Source organism: Mixophyes fleayi, chromosome 1 (genome assembly GCF_038048845.1).
Source record: "Mixophyes fleayi isolate aMixFle1 chromosome 1, aMixFle1.hap1, whole genome shotgun sequence".
NCBI classification, from domain to species: Eukaryota; Metazoa; Chordata; class Amphibia; order Anura; family Limnodynastidae; genus Mixophyes; species Mixophyes fleayi.
The window spans coordinates 218712212-218739116 of NC_134402.1; the positions used below are offsets into that span (position 1 = coordinate 218712212).

Consider the following 26905-nt stretch of genomic DNA (forward strand, 5'->3'; position numbering starts at 1 on the left):
GTGAATACCATCACTGGTTGGTGAAAGAGGCATGATCATCTTTCCAAATTTTTTGTACGCTATTTGAAAATCCGTGTAAAACAGAAATTCATCAGCAAAACATTATTAGAAGTGAGGGCTCTAGGGAAGAAATTTAGCTTTGGCCCCCTCTTCTAATAACCTGCCGCTGACACTTTTCAACTCATCAATTATGGTCAGTGTCGCCAAGAGGAATTTTGGGCCCTGGAACAGCAAATTCTTGGGGTTCCATAGTTGCCAAAGGGGTCATGACCACACTAGGTTGGTGGGTCCTCCAACTACACAGGCAGGCCTGGGCCCTGGGACGTTGTACCTGCTTCCCCCACCCCCTCTCAGCACCCCTGATTACGTTTTGAACAATATGAAACGTTTAATGACACCATGAAAAATCATGGTTGCGTGTCACCCCTGAATGTGTGAGCCCTGATCAAATGTCCTCTTTTTTCCTGGACATAAAACCTAACCTGTGCATCATTGGATACAGTTTACCAAAATAAATAATTTCCTGCATTGTCTGAAAATATATAGTTTTGATGGGTTTTATTTGCAATTGATTAGATGGGTTCCCATAACTTAGTCAATTTTAGAGGGTTTGTCCAGCTTTAAAGTTTTCCTTTTCATTTGAATGTTTGGGCACTTTGTCTTCACTATAGTGCTCTTGTTCAGCTCTAAATGACAAATAGTCCCCAAGTTTGACATAGACAGTGTGTAAAAGAACACAAGTGTATATAATACATGAGGAAGTCCCACAAATGGCATTCAAATTTATGAACAACGTTTGTGAGCATGTATACCATCATCATACCTAAGCATTATACCAATAAGAATATATTCTAAGTCCAGTGTTGACTCATCTGCTCCCACATCTTTCTAACAGTGACATAATCTAGCCACAGAGGAGTTCAGTAATCTTATTTACAGTATATATAGTTTATTACAAAGAAGTTCATTTCTGTGCACATGGTACACCCACTGTTCTAAGAGCATATTTTTAGTCATCCACCTTTTCAATATATAAAGTGATATGCAAATAAGCAATAGCTTAATATACATCACAGAGTAATAATATAGGTAATTAAAAGGTAATAATTTCCTTCTGTTTCACGTAATTGAATGTAATTTGTTTGCGTCATGGTGCCCTCAATGTACAACGCTGTGTAATATGTCAATTATTTTTAAGTGAAAGATAATAATAATAATAATAATAATAATAAGGAAAAGTCTGTAATTTTCTTTTAAAAAAGATCATCGCATAAAGAGTTAACAAGAACTTCTTAAAAAAAATATATATATATATATATATATGTCGGAAAAAAAAAAGATTCAATAGAGAAAATACAAGATGATCTCATTCACAGGATGGTAAGAATGTGTCACATACAATAATATTTGATGTCTGACAGCATCACTTGCTAGAAATAGACTTCCCATCTCATGCAGCTGGTGACCATGCAGATAGAAAAGTACAAGGTAAATGCTCAGGAGGATATTCAGGTCCACACAGTCAGGCAAAGTCAAAGGTCTTCCTAGAACGCATTAATGGACAGAAAAGATGATCATTTGTTGGTAACCGTATACTCTGATCAATGTGTAAGAATACAATGCCTGCCTCTATACATTATTCCGATTTCCCTATATTAAATAATATTTCTATCCATAACTGAAAATTAAATTTTAGATGGAAGATCCAAAGTAAAACTAGGTTTCAAAAGGTTATTTGCTTAGGGTCCAGCATTAATGCTAACTGGTGGGTCTGCCGACTTCTTACTCATGTATAATGTATCGAACATTATCTGAATTCAACAAAAAGATCATGTGACATTACTAGATTCAGTGCCCATCAGATATGTTGTCATGGAAATTGGTGGCAGTTATGGATATATCATACCACCCAACGGTCACGATTTAGTAAGGACAGTCCCAATTTAAGGCCTCACATCACTACCCTGTGCTGTTGGGGCTAATTATTGGCTTAGGTCTTCCTGCTTCAAACTTGCTTATGCAAACAACGCAGGAGTTGGAGGAGTTGAAAAGTTTTGTGCTGCTGTTAATGTTCTAATGCCCAGACTGGCTCAGGTGGCTCATCTGCTGGTAGACTGTGAATGCCTTGTTTTAAAGAACACAATAGGACAAGCTCAGACACCAGCCAAATGCACATAAAAGGACTGTTAGCAGAGATAAGCAAAATTATGAAAATGGTTTTTCAAATACTTCACCTCATACCTCTGGGGACCAGCTAATCAGGTAAGTATTTTTAGACATGTGGGGGAGGAGTGAGTGGCAGGTGGGGGGGTGAGTGGCAGGTGAGGGGGAGGAGTGAAAGGCAGGTGAGGGGGAGGGGTATGTGCGTGGCATGTGGGAAGTCTGAGTGGCATGTGGCAGAGTTTCAAAATATATGTGGGATCTGAGGGCAAGTGGGGGCATTTTGGAGCAAGTGTGGTTCTGAATGGCATATGGTTGAATTTCAGAGTGAGGGGCATGTGGGTGCCAAATTTGTTTTGTTACTGTTTTATCCAGTCTTGAAATTAAGGGTAATGTGTGCATGTATGCAGTTTACAAAGGATTAAAATGTTATCCATACTTATTGGGCAAAACAATCCTTTTGTACTCACTTATATAAGTATATCTGCCCAATTTTGTCAAAAAGAACTAAACTTTCTGACGATATTCATCTATGTATGTATTCTATAATTACTAATGCTGTACATATATGTAGTTCCTGAAATGTTTACATATATATTTGTGAATGGTTATCATGGCTTTTTTGCAAAAAAATAAAACTATCTTGTAAACATCAACTTTAACAGCACCAGTGCTTTATCCAACTGCCCATTACAAGGATGTCATACAACAATACACCACCTTGATAAAGTACCCTGGAGTACTATATATAATAAAATGTGTAACAAGTAAAATTCACTCAGCTTGACTGATTCAGTTTAACACTCAAGCTGTGACCATACACAGTATCTGAAAAGAAGAACTGTGTGTTTATAAAAAACAATCTCTCTCAGATTCAGTAATATGTTTGTAGTCTCAGGAGTAAGATCTTTCTGCAGCACACAGTGGTTTGCTCTCCTTTCTTATCTCCCCCTCCTGCCCCGGCATGTCCCCAGTTTGTTCAGTCCCTGCTGCTACCACTGATCTGCCAGCTGCCACTGCGAGTCTGTTCCCCCTACTCCGACACAGCCATTACCTCCCAGTTTGATCAGTATCACAGCAACAATACCAAACGGCTCCCCTGTTGGCAGAAAGCTCCCTGTGTGCCTGCTCTGACCATATTTGTACAATGCAATGTCATGACACTGGGAGGCCTGCCTCAATATCACGTTTTGTACCAAATGGTGCCCTGCTTTGATGCTCAGAGCAGGAGGCAGGGGATGGCTACAGGCGACTTGGTTTTAACAGTTCTCTGATGTTTCTCTAGAAATCAAATTCTTGGGTATTTTAAAATTATGGCAGATCTGTACCCCATAACTTAAATCAGGGTGCAACGTGAGTGTACATTTAAAAAGTGATTTCACAAATTAATCCAAAAATGAAAATTAAATATAATTAAAATTTCACAAATTCAGTTTAACACATTGTTACATTACAAAATATAAAATGTATATTTTATTTTCTAATTACTTTAGTTGGTTACTTGCAATTGGTGGAAGTGGGAAGGTCAAACTGTTGTCCATGAATGTTCTACATAGGCAAAGTAGCAAACCTCATTTAATGAAAGGAATGTTTATAACTCTCTATATGCACTTTGCTGCGGTTTAACTTGTAGATGAAATGTAGAAACTTTTAGAATGAAAAGTCATCAGTGAACCTAGATCATTTTTTACAACTTGATGTCACATAAGCCAATATTACTTGTTGCCTTAGTCAATGTTAAAATTGTAATTTTTCGCATTGGGGCATGGATAAGGCATCAAGTACGTGTATATGTGTGCAAGTCATTTAAACAATGAGATTATTTGTTGATACATAATGCCATTTTGGGGATAATTTGTGGTAGGAAGTTACACTCCTCCACTGAGACTCCTGAAGAGCATCTCAAGGTCAAGAATGCCTGTATTGGCCAGATGCACTTTGTTACCTGTACCCAAAGTACTAGCAGTTTTGCAATCTTGTCTTGGACAAATACAGTGCACTGTATCTTTCCATCATCTCAAATCATTCCATCTGGGACAGCAGCCAGTTCTTGAGCGAGGAAAATCTTAGAAAATCCTGTACACAACTGATGGTATTAACCCTGCCACAACCAGATGTGCCAGCAATCAGGGCTGTTTGTAGACTTTACAGTTATGTCTAATTCAAACTATTAAAATGTAAAAAACAAACAAATGTGTGTTGTACTCTACTGCTAATTTGTGCATTATAGTGAGAAATAATTGTAGTGCAGTCTAACAAAAGAATGCACTTGTAGGTCAATTATCAATAATTTTTCTGGAGCAATCTTGGCACATCTACTAAATGACACCCATTGATGATTTACTCACAACTACTGTATCTGAAAATGAAGGTCCTGCCAGCACTGTAATAGAGGACAGCAAGTTATTTGCTGGATTAGTACAAATTTACTAAAGTGAACCAAAAGGGTGAATTTGCTGTATTTATTTTGCATTTTGCAAAAATAACTTGACAAACTAAGACGTCATATCCACTGACTTCCATTTTCATGTGTTGTACTAGTAAAATGTACAAAAGCGGGTCTGAAATGCAAAGCATAGTTTCCAGTGACCCCCATAACTACTCTCGGTTACAGGTGTTTAGGAGCGTTGCTGTACAGTTGCAGTCTTTAGAAATCTGCCTGCTTCACTACATAACACAAATTAGACGCATTAAGGTAATTAAAGTGACTTTCAAAGCCACCCTCCCCAAAATTGCATTTTATTGTTAACAATATGTTTGCATAAAATGCAGTTACCCTAATATTTTATGCATCCAGTATTTAATTTGCCTTTCCCGGCATTCTATAGGCTGCTATCAGTGGTGTCAAATTGGGGGGTGTACAAGAACATAGGAGCCTGATGGTGACCGACTATGAAGGAATTGGATGGGGCGACCATCTGTGGCACAGAGGGGCCCACAGCTCTGGCCCATCCATGCCCCATTCAAGACAAATTATAGGTGGGGGGGTAAACATTGGCTATACACGCACGAGAAGCCACCAAACCAGGCAAGAGTTTCTTCTTGGCAGTCCTGGCTGCTACTCAGCGTTCCCAAGTTCTTTTCCATATAATTTTTTTCCAATGGTATTAAATTGTTAATGTTTAAATAACACAGTTAATACCACAGCCTAGTTGCATAACTGGGTTATGTACGCTTTACCGATGTCCACTACTCAGACATGGAGAAGCCCTACAAATAAAATCCGAAACGATGAAAAACTGATTGGAAAAGAAACAGACTTACCTTCAACCCGATGCTGGAGATCTCCGATGGGAGCACCATGCTGATAGCAAGTGATTGCGATTGGAGAAGTGTTCGGCACTGCAGGGTGACGTCATCGCGATGTCTGTCAATAGAAATTTAAAGTGGCAATGTCGGGTTAAGTGTTTAAACACTTAACCTTAGGGGTCCCCACATTGCAGCTTTAAATTTCTATTGACAGACATCGCGATGATGTCAGCCTGCAGTGCCGAACACTTCTCCAATCGCAATCACTTGCTATCAGCATGGTGCTCCCATCGGAGATCTCCAGCATCGGGTTGAAGGTAAGTCTGTTTCTTTTCCAATCAGTTTTTCATCATTTCGGATTTTCTTTGTAGGGCTTCTCCATGTCGGAATAGTGGTAATCGTAAAAACGATTATCACCGGCATAACTATACATTCATCTGCCATTTCACAGTCCAGTTTGATGTTTTGTCTTAATATTTGAGCAGCAAGTTACTATCCAGATCAGTGTTAATTACTGTACATAACTTTCACAAATTCTAGGTCATCAATTAAAAATGTAAAAAGAAGAGGGCCCAATACTGATCCCTGTGGTATATCAAGCATAACATTAGTTTGTCTTGTATCTTCCAACTAATACTTTATTTGCGTACTCTCCTGGGACGTCTGCAAGACTCTCAAATTTCAAAGAGACCTCCCAGAGTACCAGGACAGTAGATCACTTTTCCGGATCCGTTCAAGGTGGGAGGTGCCTTTATGATAGGGATGTGCACCTATCATGACTTTTGAGGTCTCGTGTTTTGGATCCGGATTTTCTCGATGTTTTGGGTTCGGATTTGTTTCGCAAAACACCTGCCAAAAGGTTTTGGTTTCGGATTTAAGGTTTTGGATTCGGATTTTTTTTGAAAAAAGCATAAAAACTTAAAAAATCAAGTTTTTGGGCTTATTTTCACTCCTACGCTATTATTGACCTCAATAACATTCAATAACAAGCATTTCCACTAATTTACCGTGTATTCTGAACACCTCACAATATAGTTATTAGTCCAAAACGTTGCAACGAGGTATCTTTCTGGACTGCGTAGTGGAGTGGTTCCCACAATATAATAAGAAAACCATCAACTGGTATGAATCGCACCGAATAATGTACCTGGACTGCGTAGAGGAGTGGGTCACCACAATATAAATTAAAAACCCTGAACTTGTATGATTCGCACCAATAATGTACCTGGACTGCGTAGAGGAGTGGGTCACCACAATATATATAATAAGAAAACCATCAACTGGTATGAATTCCACCAAACAAGTATCTGGACTGCGTAGTGGGGTGGCCCCGGTACCCAATTTGATACCGGGGCCACAATAAAATAAATACACCCTCAACTGGTCTGAATTCCACCAAACAAGTATCTGGACTGCGTAGTGGGGTGGCCCCGGTACCCAATTTGATACCGGGGCCACAATAAAATAAATACGCCCTCAACTGGTCTGAATTCCACCAAACAATTATCTGGACTGCGTAGTGGGGTGGCCCCGGTACCCAATTTGATACCGGGGCCACAATACCTCCTCCAAGTTCCAAGTGTAGTGTTTATAACATCTTAACACTACACTAATTCTAGCACGTCAAAACCTCTTGTTTTAAATAATGACAGGGCATTTAACTTTTGATTTAATTTATTGAATTTGTTGGCATTTTCTTTTACTTTTTGAACATGGCAAACGACTGTTGAATGGTCACATAATGCCCCAAAAAAAGTTGCAAGATGGAATTGTCCTTGGGCCCTCCCACCCACCCTTATGTTGTTGAAATAGGACATGCACACTTTAACAAACCAATCATTTCAGCGACAGGGCCTACCAAACAACTGTGGCTGAAATGATTGGTTTGTTTGGGCCCCCACACCAATAAAACAATTCATCTCTCCCTGTACAAACTAAACAGGCTCTACTGAGGAAAGATGTCGTCCTCATCCTCAACCTCTGATTCCTCTCCCCCTACAGTGTGTACTTCCTCCTCCGCACACATTATCAATTCGTCCCCGCTGGACTCCACAACCACAGGTCCCTCTGTACTGTCTGGAGGGCAGTGCTGTAAGTTCATTGAGGAATTGATTATTCATTTTTATAAACATAATTTTTTCAACGTTGTGAGGAAGCAACCTCCTTCGCCGCTCACTGACCAGGTTCCCTGCTGCACTAAAAACTCTTTCCGAGTACACACTGGAGGGGGGACAACTCAGTTAAAACATAGAGCCAGTTTGTACAGGGGCTTCCAAACTGCCTTTTGGAGTTCTACCACGTCACTACCTCTAGTTAATTTAGATTGCAAGGCTTGTAAATATAAATACTTTGAAGATAAAAAAAGCAGGTTGCACAGACTGTGGAGCTAGAAAGTTAAATTAAATGGACCACGTTACTTTGGTGGCTATCTATGCCCCCCCCGCCCTACACTTGTAGTTGACTATAAATCAAGCAGCCTGCATAGACTGTAGAACTAGAAATTCAAATATACAAAGAAATGGACAAAGGCAATTTGGTATCTGTCTGCATCATAATCATCAACATCCTCCTCAGCGCCAGCTACATCAATATCCTCCTCCCGGTGTACAACATTCACACCTTCATTAGCCAAATCTGTAACTGGACTGTGGGTGATCCTTCCAGCATATGCAGAGGGCGTGCTGCAAATGCTGAATGGAGTCACCTCTTCCCGTACAGTGATGGAAAGGTCAGGGTTCACAACCAACAACACCCTTGGACTCGCCTTGGGGATTTGTGATGTCATCTGTTTAGAAGGCAGAGTTCTTTGCTGTTTTGTTGTTGTTGCTGACAGCATAACTCTCTTAAATTTTTTGTAGGGGGGGGGGGGAGGAGGAGGGCTTAGATCCTTGGGTGAAGCTGGACCACTAGTCATGAACACGGGCCAGGGCCTAAGCCGTTCCTTGCCACTACGTGTCGTAAATGGCATATTGCCAACTTTACGTTTCTCCTCAGATGATTTTAAGTTTCTCTTTTTGCTATTTTTGGAGAACTTGGGCTTTTTAGATTTTACATGCCCTGTACTAGGAGATTGGGCATCGGGCTTGCCAGACGACGTTGATGGCATTTCATCATCTATGTCATGACTAGTGGCAGCAGCTTCAGCATTAGGAGGAAGTGGGTCTTGATCTTTCCCTACTTTATCCTCCAAATTTTGGTTTTCCATTATATGTAGCACAAGAGAGCGTACCCCTAAGCCACACACACTCGGCAAAGCCTTTAAAAATTATATGCGGCACAGGAGAGTAGCACTGGACTTATACTGCTGAATCAGTGAACTTTGTAATAGCAGTACCACTGGACTTATACACTGCTGAATCAGTGAACTTTGTAATAGCAGTACCACTGGACTTATACACTGCTGAATCAGTGAACTTTGTAATAGCAGTACCACTGGACTTTTACTGCTGGATGTGTGAACTTGGTAATATTGCAGTACCAATGGGCTTATATACTGCTGGATTGGTTTTGCAAATTTGGTTATAATTATTTTTTTTAAAAATTTTTTATTTTAATTTTTTTTATAACTTTTTTTTTATTGTTTAAAAAATTGGGAATAATGGGGAAATAACTATGCCCTTAGAAGCACAGAGCACAGGACACAGCACCACTGGACTGAACAGGACACAGCACAGGACCCAGCAGCACTACTGAACTCAGCAGGGCACAGCACAGCACAGCACAGCACAGCACTTAACTGAACAGCTCGTGATATAGAAGGACAGAGGACCACCTAACACACCCTCCCTCTACCCTGATCAATGCCCGAGTGAAGATGGCGGCGACTAGCGGGGAATTTTTTAGGATCCGAGTATCGCGAGATCCGACAACGGGATTATGAGTCAGAGCCTCAGTTTCAGATTTGAATTTGGCGCCAATACCCGGATCTGTCTCGGATCCGACTCGGAACGGCAACGTTCGGGTGGGCTCGGATTTCATAAATCCGAGTGCGCTCATCTCTACTTTATGATGCGATTTACATCATCAGGGCTCGTAAGGCACTGCAATTTCTAAAAAACATTCTTACTAGGGCAGCTGAGCAATATTCCGCTACCTCGATGATACTGGCTCAGAGTGGTATGGGTTAACTTACCACTTTGCTGGGCCAATCCTTGATGATATGCACATGCATGAGCTGCTAGTGGTAAAACTTTGATGTGAAGAGGAGCAAACATAAAAGACATTAACCTTGATAAATAGTCACCCTAGTATTCTAATCTTATGTACCAGACTGCAAAATGGAACAGTATTGAATGCTTTGCACAATCCAAATATGTCACATCCATTGCACTACCAAGAACCATTTTGAAACACATAATATTTGTTAAGCGTGACCAGCCCATCATAAAATCATATTTTCTACAATATATTTCAGATAAACATTCCTCAGAATCCCTTAAAAAAATGTATCCACAACTAAAGTCAGACTCACAGGTCTATAATTTCCTGGTTCAAGTTTTAAAGATTAGTGCTACATTTGCTTCTTGACAATCTTATGGCAGTGTTCCAGGTATAAGAGAAACCATAAATATCACAAACAATGTTCCATCAATTACTGAACATAGTATCTTTAGTACACGTGAGTGACTATCATCTGGTGCTTTATCAGTAATGAAGTCATTTTATCAAAGGGCGAAAAGCATTTTGGCCAGAGAAAAAGGGTGTTTTACCATATCTATCAAAGGGTCACCATTGGTGATAGCTCCCACCATAGGTTAAATGATTAAAAGAAAAAAAAAAAATGAATGGAAAAATGCTTTATTATTTCAATAATCGTTAATCTATATATATTTTCATATTTTGTTAGTGAAACTGAAAGCCCAAGACTGGGCTTTTAGTTCCACTGCACATGCGCAAACTAGTTAGTCGGTCACTCATGTGCATATCCCCCAAAACTGGCCTGGCAAAGTGGTAAGGTTTACCACTCAGGACCAATATCGCAGCGGCAGCAGAGTATTGCAATATTTTAGTGATAGATTGTGGCAATAAGTGAATTTCGCTATAAGAGGCGATATCTCAAATTGATAAATACGCCCCTTAATCTTATTTAATCATACCTGTACCTCTTCCTGTGTTAGACATGCAACATGGTATGGTATATCACGGCTTTCCTGCATAAAATTGTTTTTTGTACATTATAATTTACTTCATCATTTAATTATTAAAACACAGTTTTGTCATGGTGTATAAATGTGCACTCGGTAATACAGAAGAGAATATTCACTTATTCAGATTACAGGACTGTGCTGGAAACATTTTTAGAAACCCATATAAAAGTAATTTTATTAATAGATAACAATTGATCCAAACTATCAAAATATTGAATTAAATTATATACTGTATACCATGCAATATATGTCTTGTATAAATTAGACCATATTTTCCAGAAGTTAGTGTATAAAAGCATAAGAGCCCATCAGTTGTTGAAAGACACGTGAAAAAACAGAGAACAATTACCGTGGTGGAGTAGTCAGCAGATATTCAAAATACATGGATCAGAACCAAGGAAGGTACTCAATAAGGTTTTAGACAAACACATTTGGATTCGGATACAGCACAAATAAACTAATACAAAAAAATACACAATAAATGGCAGGAAAATATAATGACCAGCAAATTACACTTTAATAAAAAATAACCATACAAACTTATAACCTCTTTCCACAACACCAGTCTGTGCAGACCTCTTGGCCACTATAATCCAGGAAGGCATTAACATAAATTATTCCACAGACATGCAGCGGTTCAGTTATGAGCTCCCAACAACATAATTGCCAGGGATCAATAGTAATAGTAATAGAAAGCAAGCTGCTCCTGATCTTTATTGTAAGCTAGCTGCATAGGAAGTATTGAATTACCTTAGTATCTCCTGCACTTAGTGCATCAGGCAGCAGAAACTGACCTGTTGTGTGGTATCCGGATCAGCCTTTCCACTCTCGGTGGACCTATAACAAGGGTACAGATGAAAACATGCAACACGTGGTTTACTGGCCAGCTTTTCATCCATGGAGTGGTTTACCAAACACACTGACATGGTTGCAGACATGTTGAAGGAGAAATTACAGAGGTGGTTATTGGGGAATGAATTTTACTCAGCCATGGAGGCTTTGAGGAATACTCCCAGTGCTGAACCTATGATTGCAACACTATGAAAAATGGGAATTACCTCACTAGATTAACCCAGTGACATAAAAATATATATAGTTATAATATTTTTTAAATGATCAACCTTTTCAGCTGCAAATGTTTAAGTTGATGTTCTCATTCAGGAGGCAAGGACAATTCCCATTATTTAGCCATGCATCAGTTTCCCCAAGGATAACTTCTTTATTTTTCTGTCCACCCAAGTGAATTTTATATTGTTTCTTTTGTTTTGTTTTTTTAGGCTAGTGCTATTTTTTTCATAACATTGCTGAATAAATATATTTTTTATGTGCTGGAAAATAGCTTTGGGTGCCAGGGACTCTCTGGGAAAGCTGCTCTGGTTATTATAAGATCCATAGTCTCGCCCATAGATTATAACATCACTGCAGTCTCATAGGCCACGCAAGGTCCTCTACCAGGGCAGCACACAGGGGTCTCCTAAAGGACAGCCTTTGTGCTCAGAAAGCAAACAGATGTTTAGACCAACACCTGATCACTTTCTGACCAGTTTTCCTCCCAGCTCACAGACACTCTCGATCATGGTCACTAATACCACGTTCACACTGCTGTCCCGGCAATATCCCGGGGCAGCAGTGTGAAGAGCATCCCAGCTTATCAGACCCCGTGTTTACAATACACCTTGGACTCGGGAAATTCCCGGGTTCACCTCGTTCATACTGAACCCATGTCTGCCTTGGCAATAAGTATGAGTCATCACAAGAGAAGCTTTGATTGGTGAGAGGATCTTTGATTTGAAGTTCTAGCTTCCCTGATCCCCCCAATCAGCTTCTTTCTATGAGACCCTGGTCACACTGTTCACACTGGCGGCTACCCGGAACAGACCCGGGAATAACCCTGCAAATGTCCCAGGTCTAAATTCTGGGTCATCAGACCCGGGTAGATGCAGGGACCCCCGTTCACACTGAGCCACGACCCGGCAATATCCTGGGTTTTTAGGTCAGTGTGAACGTGGTATAACAGTGATTTAGAGCACACTCCGAGAGCTTCAGGGATGTCAAATGTATGCTTGCAGCTCTCTGGCAAGTAGCATTTTAATGTAATAGATTAAATAGTCTATGACTCTGACCTCTGGCAAAAACTGTAATACAAAATAATATTCCATCTCCTTACAACTCAAATAAAGAAGATGCTTAAAGGTATATTTAATGGAACATTAAAGATCTTAAAGGTGTTCTCCACATATATATTTGCCCATCCCACACAAAGGGGTATATTTACAAACTGCTGGATTAAAAAAATGGAGATGTTTCTTATAGCAACCAATCAAATTCTAGCTGTTATTTTGTAGAATGTACTAAACAAATGATAACTAGAATCTGATTGGTTGCTATAGACAACAACTCCACTTTTTCAAACCTGTAGTTTAGAGTTGTTTAAATTACTAGATGACACTAGTCATACTTAACCTATAACTACAATCCTTCTCTGCACTTGCAGTGGGTCCTCCCAGAACCAAAAACCATGAGCTGGGAACTCCATCATATGCAGTAAAGGGCTCACTGTGTATGTTCCCGTAAACCTTACAGCAGCCTTAGAATTCTAAACATTTGCATGCAAATAAACACACGGAGACATGTTTAAGTTATTAAAAATTGCCTGAGCTTTTATTATGATTTTAACTTTAACTAAACCTATGGTGGCGGAGAAAGGGCACTGCGAAACAACTCTCAAGCTGATAACACAAAATCACAAGTGGACTGGCGCACACCGCCGTACGTCCACAACCACGGGGAACAAATCCCATCATAACTTGAGTTGGCCTCAAAGAGGGGCAGTGACCTACGACAACTACCTGTGCGCCCACAAATCAGCCACTGAATGCAGTGCCTTCCTACCGCAACATTAACCCAGAAATACTCGCAACTAGGAGTGGGTGGGTGGGATCTCGTGTTGTGGAATGAGGCAGAACAGGAAGTACAGCCTTCTTTACCAATCAAGGTCCCTCCCACTGGAGCACACATTGGTCGGGCCAAAGACCTATGTTAACCCCTTCAGGTAAGAGTTCAGCTTACTACAAACCCTGTCGCCCTTTAAGTGCATTCGTCCTATGCAGTCTCACTTGTCATTAGCATAACAGTCTACAGCCAGGACCCATTGAATGTATAGAGCCTGTTGCAGTAAATTTGCACTGGTAAATTAGAATATTTAAGTAATCCACATTGAAAACTGGGTGGGGTAATAAAAATGGGTGGAGAACTCCTTTAAAAAAATGCAAATACTTCAGAGTAAGTGACTTCTCATCCATTTATCATTCTGCTTTATTGAGCACATATTACGCAGCGCTGTATATTGAGGGGATCATGATACAAACAAATGGCAGACAATTACATGACATAGAAGGTAAGACTATGTGAAAAGCAATGGTCTTTCCATGAGTTGGATATTTATAGGGGAAAACCTTTGCTTTTATATGCTTTGCTAATGAAATAGATAACATTCTGGGAGTTTTAGCCCAACTATAGCTGGCAGTATTGGGTAAGATATTAAATGGAACTGTAGTATATATAAGTCACTATATGGACTGGTTTGTACGCCTGTGTTCATATGGATATATAGCATACCTCCCGACCGCCCTGATTTAGGCAGGACAGTCCCTATTTAATGGCTCTGTCCCGCCATCCAGCTCAGGACAGCTTTGTCCTGATCACTGGGAAAGTCAGAAAGTATTCTCTGTTCACTGCTGTCCTGCATGGCCACCTACCAAAACGTTGGGAGGTATGTATATAGTGTTATAAATGTGTCATTTTAAAGGAGTAATACCTCTAAAACAGTGTGATCTGGTTCACATTTCCACTGAAGAGCTATCATACTGAGGAGACAGCTGGAAAAGCCAATATCAGAGTAAAGAGCTTAAATTAATCTGAAAAACTTCTCTCACAAACCTTGAAAATATTCTCAAAGTTACATTTGACTAAATGAGGTTCCCACCTATTTCGCTACCTTATATCTATGCCAACTAAATAACAGTTTGGCTGCAAATACATTTAAAAAATTGCTCTTTTCGAAAAGAAATTCTACATATGAAGAAATAAAGAGCCGTGCCATTATTAATGGAGATGTTCTCAAAAATCTGTAAGTAAAATGATACCTATAGAAAATATCAATAAGTGTAAAGTTTAAGTTTTACATTTTAGCTGAAAAACTATGCTTACCTACAGTGGGCAGTGGCAGAATTACTGCCGTTAAAGAGGGGTGCATCAGCTACAGGGCAGAAAATTTTGCTAAGGGGCTTTTGAAAGGTACGGAGAAGCCGTGTCTCCATAGGCAAAAAAAAAGTTTTTGCTGGAGATAGGGCTCTATTTATTTAACAAAGCAATGCCCTAAGTAACTATTGTTTACAACACAGTAAAAAGTGACAGGCCATTGAGACAGAGGGATAGAAACCACAATAAAAAAAACAGCTGCAGGACCAACAATAAAACATTTTTTTTTTTCCAACATTATCCACTCAAAACAGCTATCAACATTTTATTACTATTATTTTATTACTAAAAATAGTAAGTTAAACATTGTAGTATTTTTGATTATAGTGCCCTTTAAATTAAATGACTGAGGTGTAGTTACAGTATAAATGCAGAACAAAACACTGTGACCAAGCACTTTATGGCCCAGCAATGTGAAAACTGCAATACTGATACATAATCCAGAGAGGTTCAAAACAGTATGCTCTTCTGTAGTGCAAAGTGTTCTATTTAATGAGGATCGCTGCAGTGGGATGGCAATACCAGAAAAAAAAATCTATTAAAAATTGCTTTATTGTTTAAATAAAGTCTTTTTTAAATTGTAAACATCTGTAAAACACATTTATTTTTTTCAATATATTACATCTACTTTTTAACTTTTTTTTCCCCACCAAATGGAACTGACATTCCAAGTCATGGCTTTCAGTCTCACTGTGAATATGTGAACCAGCTTATCAGGTCACGCATGGTTAATTTTTACTACTCCGGGCCAGTATCGCCAAAGCAGACAGTATTGCTCAGCTGCTTCAGCGAGATTTTAATAATAAATTGTGGTGATAGGCGATTTAGCGGCGGCAATTGAAAATCAGTCCTATTATAATATATATTGGTACTTATCGGACCGTGGTAGTAAATAAGTTGTTAATATATGTTAACCCTTTAAATGAGAAACAGCAGTGAAAGAGCCTTTTGCCCAAGTTTACACCAGCATTTTGGCTCTTGGCCACTTAAATAGGACTGTAAGTCATACTTGTCATCTCTCCATGAATGTCAGGGAGACTCCCTGAAATAGGGGTGATCTCCCTCACTCCCTGAAGAATCTGGCATTCTCCCTAATGCCGAGCCAGTACAAGACATGGTTGGCTTCGCCATCTGTGTCATGATGAGACAGTTCAGAAATTGTGTCCTATGTCCATGTATTGATGCCTATGGAGGTATCCATTTTCATGGAGACCAAGATTTATTCACAAACTGACAGGTAAAACAACATGACTTCAGTAATGGAGACAGAAATGTAAAAGACACTTCAGTCTCTAGAGATTCATTAGCTACTTTTCTTTAACGCATAGTTGCCTACTGTCCCGGAATGTCTGGCGAGATCCTGCATTTCTGGGAGACCTTCCAGTACTCCCTGGAGAGCAGGGCAACCTCCCGGTTCTCGCCCCGCAATAGATAAGGGACAGGGCTTAATGACGCAAATATTGTGTCATCTTAGACCCACCCTGTTGTAATTGGCCAAAATTGTGACAATTGTTTAGGGGGTGGTGCCAAAATTATGCGATCCATCAAGCCACGCCCCCTGGATGCCCACCTCCCCCGGGATCTCCCTGAAGCCAACGAGGAAAATTAGGCAAGTATGCCTTAAGTATATTGTCACATTTTAACAGTAACATTTAATTGTTCCAAAATTGGTACATGTTTTTTTCTGAATGTATTGCAGAATTAATATCAGAGGTCATAAGATCTACAAAGGCTATACACAGTGTTTCCAATGTGTATAAAAACTAGAGTGACATGGCTTCAGAAACTCCATTCATTGCAGTGTGGTAGTATATACTAAGTCTTCCATTGCAGTGCAAAGGGTAATGCTAGTGTCAAGCTGGGTACACACTACAGAAATTTTGACCAACTTTTTATGCCGAGCGATTTTACATGCGATCGATGTTCCGATCGCTCGGTCCATGGACTGCATACACACTAGCCTTGTTTAGGACGAGAAAGGGAAGAGCGGACCTCCCATTAGCGACTTTTTACAGCCATGTTGTCGTGAGCAATGACTGTAATTTCATACTCACTGTTATGGATCGGTCGGCAGTTTATACACACCACACAGCGGAAACGAGATTGGAACGAAAATATTTAACGGTACGACCAACCAAATGAGGCGACAATCGTCCATTTGGGCAGACTTTCAACCATCGTGTCACTGCACACACTGACCCGACTTTTGAACGAGAGGTCGTATGTCGGCTGATTTAGCCGATTATTGGTTGAAAACTGTGTAGTGTGTACCCAGCTTCAGATATTTATTCTACCCATATTTTGAAGCTATATACACATCACTATCTAATCGAATTATGTAAATTCCAGGTTCCTGTAGAATACTCCAATAAATTTTCTTACACCAAGCCCACATATAGCAGGAAACTGAAATCAATTTGGGAGTATAATGGGCAGGGAAATGTAGTATTTGTTTGGTTTAAAAATGCTGGAGCAATAAAGCCAAATCCGACACCCTAAGAGATTTGTCTATTGCATATTTCATACTGCATTGTGTATCTAGTAGAGGAAGGGTTAACTAAATACATGAAAATTCCTGCTGAATTGTGCACCAAGCTTCCATGGGGAATGTATTTCCTGAACCACAGAGGCTCCAATTAAAGAGAAAGCCCACAGCCTGCCCACTAGAATATATGTTCGGCCTGAATCATACACAAATATGCCACAGCCAAATACAATAGCTGCAGACAAACAGGCTTCCTTGGCTCCGATTGCTGCTGTTTCTTTTTTTTCTTAAAGCCATTCCAGCTGTTTTCCTATGTTCAACCAAAGTCTAATAAAAGATCTGTACAACCTGGTTAAGGTGGGAGAAAACACATACCAAGAGAAAGTATTCTATACTATTTAGTCAATAGTGCAGCATCACACAGTATAGATTTTTGATTCATTCTTAAACAAATGTAAATGTTAATTAAGCAGACATCATATATTCCCTGTATAAATATGAAACATCTGTTTTGCTGCTTGCTCTACTACAAACTTATCTTCCCAGTGAAACACAAACCTACGTCAGTCAAATACGCAGAAAATACTAATAAACCTACCAAATTCAGCGTCATTATTTAACTCACAGTTGAGTACAATACAATAGCATCATGTTTGCATTTCATCTTCAGTCATTCATTGCAGTGTCAAGGAAAAGAGACCATATGAATGGCTCAACGGACCATAAACTCAGCAAATATATTAAGAGTGTAGTGTTGACTTACATAATCATGGAACGCCTTGGCTTCACTGGAGTGTTCACAGGTCTCTCTTCTGTCAGGTGCTGCACAGTACAAATCCCAAAATACGCTGAAAGATATCAAGTGGGGCAAAATAAGAGATTGTAACTTTCAATGGTGCATTAGTAGAAAATGAAAGGGATGGAACAACAGCACAATACATCGCAGTTGTTATTAACAGATTGCAAAGTGACACAGTCTTAAACCGAACCTTAAATCCGACAATGTAATGATAAGATGCCGGCCAAGGGTTATTAAAATAATTCTACATTGCTATTCTCAGTTTCGCCTCTCTTTTCCTTGAATATGTGCCCAGTGTCTTTCAGTATGGATGAAATAAAAAAAAAAAAGTTCAAGAATTTGAGAGCTGGTGTATTATTTAATCATATTGGGCCTGAGTCATTAAGAAAAGCAAGGCAAAAAAAGAGTAAGTTTTCTCCTGGACAAATTATGTTAAAATACAAAGGGTGCAAATTAGTTTACCATGTAAGGAAAATACTGGCTGATTTTTCATGTAGCACACAAATACTTGATAGCTTTATTTTTACACTGAAATTTAAAGTTGATCTAGGACATGACCTAGCCAAACTATAAATCTGTGCCGACATTTTAAATTTACTTCCCGCTCCAATGCAACATGGTTTTGCCCAGGTGCAAAGTTACTTCTTTTTTTTGCTTTACTTTCCTTATTTAATCAGGCCCAATGTCTATGTCACTGGACATAATATAACAAAATTGCCAACATTTTAAATAGACCCATGTAAGAAGAACACCAGCCTTATGGAAGGAGATTTCTTGTAGCTTCTTCGATTAAAAACAAAGTTTCATGAATGAAGTGGGGATTTGGAAGATCCACTAAGATACCAATGGATTTCTTTTGCTATTAGTATATCAACGCTTAAGCCCACACTCTAATATTTGTTGACTACTGGCTTCCACTACTCCAGTCTGCAATAATTGGTGGCAAAAATACATTTTATAATGAAAAACATCATTACTGACTGTGTAGAAACAATCTGATTTGTACACAATGCAGCCTGCAATAATGTATTTGTAATATGTTGTGTGGAGAAAAACTTTTAAAAAACTTTTAAAATATCTGCATTATGGGATCTCTCCCTCTATTGGTGCCTGGTGATGTGGAGATCCATATACTATTGCAGTCATCACAATGTTTCTACCTGAGCAATAAAAGTCAGATCTGACTGTGTTTAGCGTTATGATTGGTAGCCTGTGGGAGACAAAACATGTAGCTGTGCCAATTAAGTGGTCTTTAACCAAATTGGAAAATCTAAGTGTCATGATTAAGTCCTAAAAACAAAGGCAATCTTAAAAAAGTGAAAAAACCAAAACATTGTACTTCTTCCTGTCTTTATTGAATACATTTGCACTAGAATTATCTTCTGAATACATTTTTGAACCTCTAGTAAATGATCTGATTTAGAGAGTTAACTCATAAGAATTCATTAGATGATCTCCTATATCTCTTATCCCTTATCCTTGACTACCTGAATTAATCCCATCATACTGTTTCATAGTGTGAGCACTGTGCATTTAGGTCACCAAACAGCACTCATCTGAAAGTACCCAGGGGTCTATTTATGGAAGAGCAGTGATAAAAAACACCCTATCGCTGCAATATACCATTGAGAACTCTTACTGCCTCTACATCTAGAGTACAGTGCCCAGCACACGCGTGACTTTGTAGCTTAGCCATAAATAGGCTGCTGGAGAAAACCCTTTGATACCCTCTGGCGTAAACATCCATTTTACACGGAGAAAGGACTTTTCTCCCATTCGTAAATAGACCCCATAATTTCAAAGCCTGCTTTCTTGTGAATTGACTACATGGTCACCCAGAGAAATCAATGCTGGACAGTAGCCTGGTCCTCACAGGCAATAAGGGTGCAGAAGGGAGGCATGTGGTAGCTGCCACAAATCATATGAGACAAAAAAGCAAATAAGATAAGGTAAGAATAGGGTGGCAAATATGAGGAAAGGGGGGACATATGTGAGACAATATTACATAGAAGGTGAGAAGTAAGGTGAGACACAGATAAGAACATAATGAAGGGCACCACATTGAGAAAGGTAACATTTTCACAGGCAATTAGGCAGGCACTCATGCAGGTTCACACGGTTGCTCCTCTAACCTCTTACTGTCAAGCAGAGCTCACTGAAAGTTAATAAGGGCGATTTCCGCAAGTGTAGTGGAAACATTTTTAGGTTGTTATATGCCTACTTTTACACGAATGCACCCAATTTTAAACTTAAGCACATGGGGTCAAGAGGGTGTCTTCTGCAGGGGTGTTTGATGGGAGGATTTAGGCAGATCAAAGGGTATTCCTTGCTAAATGCAGAATAGGGTCACTTAAATGGAAAAACAAATATTCATTTTGCAGAATGAGATTATTTAAATAAAGGGAGGGAGGTGCATTTATGTCGATGATCCCCATTGTACAAGTAGATGCACAGGCTTTTCTTCCCAATAAAAGGGCTAAAATTTGCTTGGTGGTCAGAGGTGCCTGAAAATCCAGATCCAAACTTATTCCTATACTTTAAATGAGATGCGTTTTGCACCATCCAGCTGCACTTCTGTGAGAGAGCGCATTTCTAGACACAATTTAACCAATGTAATAAAAACATTCAAACTCAGAAAAGTGACACGTGATGGGTAGACACTCCCAAATATCAAGGTGAATTTATTACAAACTGTTAAACTAACAAAGGTGGTAGTTTTAAAGTGGAAGTAAGTTGGACTTTGTAGCAATATTTTTACTGCTTCCACAGTTTCCATTAACTGAAACTTTGCACTAGTAGGTGTATCTCCTTTTATGGGGGCGTTTCTAAAAGACCAAAAAGTCTGCATGCACTTTGACATACAGTTGGTGGAAAACTAGGGCCCGCATTTCCTTTCAGTTGTAAGTGACTCTTACTCTGTCTAGAGCACCACACTAAATCCCAAGTCATGATAAGGGCAACATGGCAAATGCGGGGAAGGGAGTGTTATAAAGGTGTTCAGTATGGCTGTATTATAGGATGTTCAATGGACTTCTATTATATACTTTTTATTGGAGTTTCATTATATCATGGGTAATTGGAGTTCTTCATTATATACTATTCAACTGTTTTTTTGCTTTTTTAAATACCCTGGGTCCTCTATTTATATGCAGGCTATCATTTTAAATGCAACGCTGTCCATGAGGACAGATACAGTATATGGTGCAAGACAGAGGCAAAACTAGCGAGCTGTGGGCTTTAGTGCAGAGAGGCGGGGAGGAGGAAACTGGGGCCTCCGACCCTTTGCATCTGTCATGCAGTGGCACCTGCCTAACCAATGGTAGTTCTGCTACTTTTGCAAGATCCAAGCACAGTAAGGTCATTGATTAATGTATGAAGAGTCCGTGACAAAATATTTACACATTAGTTGCAAAGAGCAATAGGGACACGCAGTCTCCAAAGTTGGGAATATATGCATGCTTTTTACATGGTGAATGTGATGTTTAGTTATTTTTGATATTTTGGGGCCTATTTAACAATCTTCGCATTTTTGCCCCATTAAGTATCATCTGTCATCACAGCGATCACAGATGAATTAGCGGAGCAATTTACCATTAAAGTTATGTCGGGATAGCTCATCCTGGCGATAACTCTTTTCTAACGATTATTTATATGTTTGATAAAGAGTCTCCTGCGCCACTGAGCGTATTCACATATATCCACCATCAAATGTGGGGTGGTAATGGATCAATAACAATATGAAACATGACGATGAAAGAGAATATTTAAATTCAACTGGTGAAACGATTCACGTGTCACAATGTTGTGGTCACTACTTCCTCATAGGTTTATAGTGATACATGACATGTGAAAAGAAATACAAAATACAACATAATGCAACATCATTTGGATGATACTATTAGGTTCACATTGTGAAAAATCTAATATGATCTTTTATAGAAAATTATCAAATCTATATGGTTAATTCCACCACGTTCCCTCTCCTTTGTGATTCTACATACTAAACAGTAAGTGTACATTTGCCTTAAGTACTCCAAAGATTATGGTGTATAATATATGTTGATCCTACACCATCCAATGCTTATGTAAGAACACTTACAAGAAGACAATTTGAATCAGGTAGGGTATCAGAATATCTTTGTTTCCATCTTGCATCAGGTATAATCCCTCAGTGAGATATGTTGAAAGAATAAATAAAACGGATCTAGCGTGATACCATTTGGTACTTGAAAATACTTTAATTGAACATAGTAGCTGATGTGGCAGCTTGCATCAAACATACATGAATAAATAAATACAAAAATGTATAAAAAAAACAAGTAACAATCAAATAAAAAGCTGGAACAGAGATGTAATAGATAGCTCCCTACCAGATAGAGATTTAAATGAGCATGTAATAATAAACTCCCGGGATATCTGCCCAAACTTAGCTCCTCTGGTCCTTCAGATGGTCATACAGGGATCCAGTCTGTTCCAATTCATACAGCCCTTACAATCCAAAGCGTTTCTACCTTTTAAGACAGGTCTATATCAAGGATAGGGCTGGTCTAATTTGGCTCCCTTTTATACAGGAAGTCATTCGAATCCAAAGTTCATAGGTCATACACTCATTTGCAAAGAGAACCTTCACAGAGTATTAAAATAAGAGTTACACTGAATTCCAATTGTGGAAATAGGATAAAGAAATAAACATGGTGTGTTGTTTCCAAAAAATGTATGTATTCCCATATAATGTCAAATACATCGCCCTCCTGCTGGCTTTATCTATTCCCACATCTTATAAACACACTTTTTTGGTACTTCTATTATATGGAATGAGATAGGATATCTGCTGTCAGGGTTTGTGTAATTTTGCAGTAAAATTCTACAGTGTTATATAGGTAACACAAAAAGGAGAACTGCGTTGCTAATTGTCATTGCCGAAATACAAATATACTAGTCCTTGCAGGCTATTCTTCTGAATTTGCACCAAAAAGTGCAGGGTGTTATCAAAATGGATTCACAGCAGTACACAGAAGAGCAGGAACAGCAAGCAGTTTCTGGCACCAGTCCTGATGATAGTAATCCCTATACATCATCTGGTCAGTGAAAAAAACATAAAAAAATACACCTTTTACCGTGGTTAAAAAAAAAGCTGTAATCCAGGAAAAGTTATCTGCCGAACAAAAATAATGTGCCAACATGCCATTCTACACACGCAGTGGCAAAGAAAGAATGAGTGCGAGATCTAAAATTATTACTGAGGCATCTTCTTGTTGTAAGGTCACTCGTGACCAAGCAATACCAAGTAATTCGGACTCCAAAAGTGGTGCACAAATACTTTTACGTGTAAAAGCCGAGCTAGAAAAAAACAGTAAGGCATTGAGAAAAATTTATGCTCAGATTCAGAAACGACACCAATCCCTGAGGAGAGTCCATCCACGAGTGCTATGTGTAATAGTGACCATTTTGATAGTATACCCATAAAGAAGGCCCCCTTCAGCATTTCTGCTGATGTGTGCCTGAACAGCCTGAGTTTAGCTGGTGATAAACCAATTGAGGATGCCACTTTGGAATTGGAACAGGATAAAGGGCATATTTGTGTGACGAGGGCGCTAATGAGGATGTTGATGAGGATGATGTTTGTTTGTGTAAGTCCTGCACCAGTGGAAGCAGTTCTGGCATGTGATAAGCAGAAGGCCATTGTCATGCCTGGACATAAGACCAAAAAAGACACTTCTTATGTGTGGAATTATTTCTACACAAATCCTGCCAACAGTTGTCTAGCCATTTGTAGTGTATGTAAAGCTACAGTCAGTCGAGGGAGGAACCTTAACCATCTAGGAACCTAATCCATGTTACGCCATTTGACGCGAGTTCATGGCAAGGTGTTGGGAAAATCAGAAAGTTCTGGTAAAAAAAAATAACAAGCAGTCCATCATCAACTAGGACCCTTCGCTCACCTACATCCCGATGCCTGCAATCTACACCCACAACACCGTCCTCATCAATATCCAGAGTAGCGATCGGAGTTAGTCCTGCATCCAAGTTGCTAAGGCTAGATGACTCCTCCACTACCCTGGATTCCTCTTGCGCATTAGTCCCACTGCTGCTGCTGTTGCTGCTGTTGGGGGTGAATCTTCATCCCAGAAGCAGACCAAAAAAAGACTACGAGTCTGTGCTTGTCTGTGTATGGGACAATTTACATGTCTGTGTGTTTGACCCGATGTGTGTTTGTAGCCACACTCCTACACATTCTGGTCATGCCCACTGGTATCGTGGCGTGGAAACCCCCCTCATTGAATCCTGCGTTTGCCCCTGACACTGTCCTCATCAATATCCTCAGTAGCGATCGGAGTTAGTCCTGCATCCAAGTTGGTAAGGCTAGATGACTCCTCCACTATCCTGGAATCCTCAGAAGAATTCTTGAGCGTTAGTCCCACTGCTGCTGCTGCTGCTGCTGGGGGTGAATCTTCATCCCAGAAGCAGACCAAGAAGAAGACTACTAGTAGTTTACAACAATGGACTGTTAAACAATCCTTTGCAAGAGGAAGCAGGTAGGAAAACTGTCACCCAGTCGCAAAGCGGATCACAGACTCCATGGCGACTGGGCTAATGTTAGATCTGCATCCAATATTCACTATTAATGCAGCTGATTTTAGACAGTTACTTGAGGTCTTGTGCCCCGTTTCCAAATTCCATCACGACACCATTTCAGTAGGAAAACTATTCCTCACCTCTACCAGAAGGTTCACAAAAATGTTATTCTACCCACTGTACACTTAACCACAGATATGTGGACAAGCGGAACTGGGCAAACTAAAGATTATATGACTGTGACAGGCCATTGGGTTGGTGATTCGCAGCATGTACCAAAGTACGTCACATTTGTCAGAGGCAGGCTACTCTGTGTATCACAGGCTTCACTAAGAGGCGTACAGCTGACAATCAGTTACAAAAAGTAAGGGATGTCATTGCAACATGGCTTAGCCCTCTTAGACTCTCCTCAGGATATGTCATTTCTGATAACGCCACCAATATTGTCAGAGCATTACAGTTGGGTGAATTCCATCACATTCCCTGTTTTGCTCACACAATAAACTTGGTGGTGCAGAGCTTTTAAAAAAATTACAGGGACGTGCATCCATTCTTCATTAATTCTCTTACATAATCTTTTCTAATGATAACTCTGTTTTGACCTGGAGTCTTTACTGTGTATGTGAGATTGCCAGTTTCGTTAATCAATGCAGGGGAGAGCAGGAAGGATGCCGAAGTGGGATCTGAAGATCCCTCTTCTGCGATGCTCTCCCCATAGGCATTTGATAAATTACTATCATACTTAAAAATGCCTAAACTATGCGAAACCAGCTGTATCTGCGTGGTTTAAGGCTAGATAAATAGGACCCCTTGTCCAGTAATAGCGAGGATCCTTGCCCATATAAAAACACATAATTTCATTGCCATCTCCATGAGACAAATGAAGCATTCCATGATCAAAACAGATTTCTGACTGTCTCAGAAAGACAGTTATCACTGGTAAAATGGCTGGCAAGGTTAAAAAAACCCAAAAAGAAAACAACATTGCTAAACACAATGGAGTATGTTTATTAAAGGGAGGTCAGCCCTACATGAAGTACTGCCGCTGTCCTTTGATCGCTAATGTCATCTCAGGATGGAGTCAGCAGGGTCTGCCCTCATGAAATAATGCATTATTATTAAAATAAAGCATGTTTCCTGGGTGTTTGTATATTATTATTTTTTCCATTTTTCTCTACATTTTTATATTTTTTTAAGCTTTTTTTTTTTTTAACTAGAATCTGGAACTGGAAGCCTAAATGCAGGCTCACAGTTCCAGTTCGGATGCACAAGCCGGCATGCACAGAGGGACCCAGGACTAGCTTGACAAGCAGTAAGACTCCTTTTGCAGCAGCCAGCCAGTATCATGAGGGAGATGAGCACCATTCAGTTGCCCCAGTGGGTGTGGTATTCATTTTCGGCACTCACAATGAATACAGAGTTTACACCGACAAAACAAATAACGATTACTATTGGGACCCACTGCCTCGATTTTGCAGGTGGTAGGTCCCAACATTGCTGCTTTAAAAGCGCCATTTTCACTAGGTTCATTACTAGTGACGTCATTTGTCCCTGTAGAGATTTGGAAAAGTTGCTGTTTCAATGTGGAGGCGGAAATCCTGCCTGACTGTTAGAAGGCAAGTAGCTATTTTTACCTTGTCATTTTTATAGTAATCATTATTTTTTTGTCGGTGTAAACTCTGTCGGCATTGTGAGTGCCACAAAAATGGCTACCACCGGCCCCAGTCACATTTTCTTAATAAATTGCCTGATAAAAGATTTTCTATTGTTGTCATACCCAGAAATAGAAAATCTACTTATCGGGTGGGGGTTCTGAATAAGTAGTAAATAAATGAGTGTACGAATAGTAAAAAAAAAAAACAACACTGTTGGCGACCTTCAAAAAAGTGGCCATGCAATAAAAATCAAGCAAAGTTCTGGGAGCTCACAAAAGTACCTAACTGAGATAGTTATGGATCTGTCTTGTATTGTTTACAGTCAGGAGTACACCCCAGAACACTAAACCAGAGAGGTGTGCATGATGGGATACAAGGATCAAACAAATTGTCTTACTGGCACCCATCTCAAGTGTGTCATAGACGGCAAAGATGAATTAAATATTGAATCATGCTTACTTGTTTCCAAACGCATATATTCCTCTAAAAAGAACCCATTATTATGACAGGCCTACACTCCATAAAATGTCTTATATATGTGGAAGCACATATATAAGACATATTTGCCAACTTT

The 26905-nt window shown here is 39.5% G+C and overlaps 1 protein-coding gene across 1 annotated transcript in view; it reads right to left on the reverse strand.

The window, feature by feature from the left end:
* Positions 1-26905, reverse strand: part of SSBP4 (single stranded DNA binding protein 4) — a 396764-nt gene that overhangs the window by 223743 nt on the left and 146116 nt on the right. Inside the window, exon 4 of the mRNA XM_075205294.1 lies at positions 18065-18149. Within this exon, the coding sequence (XP_075061395.1) occupies positions 18065-18149 (85 nt within the window). The remainder of the gene's footprint in view (positions 1-18064; positions 18150-26905) is intronic.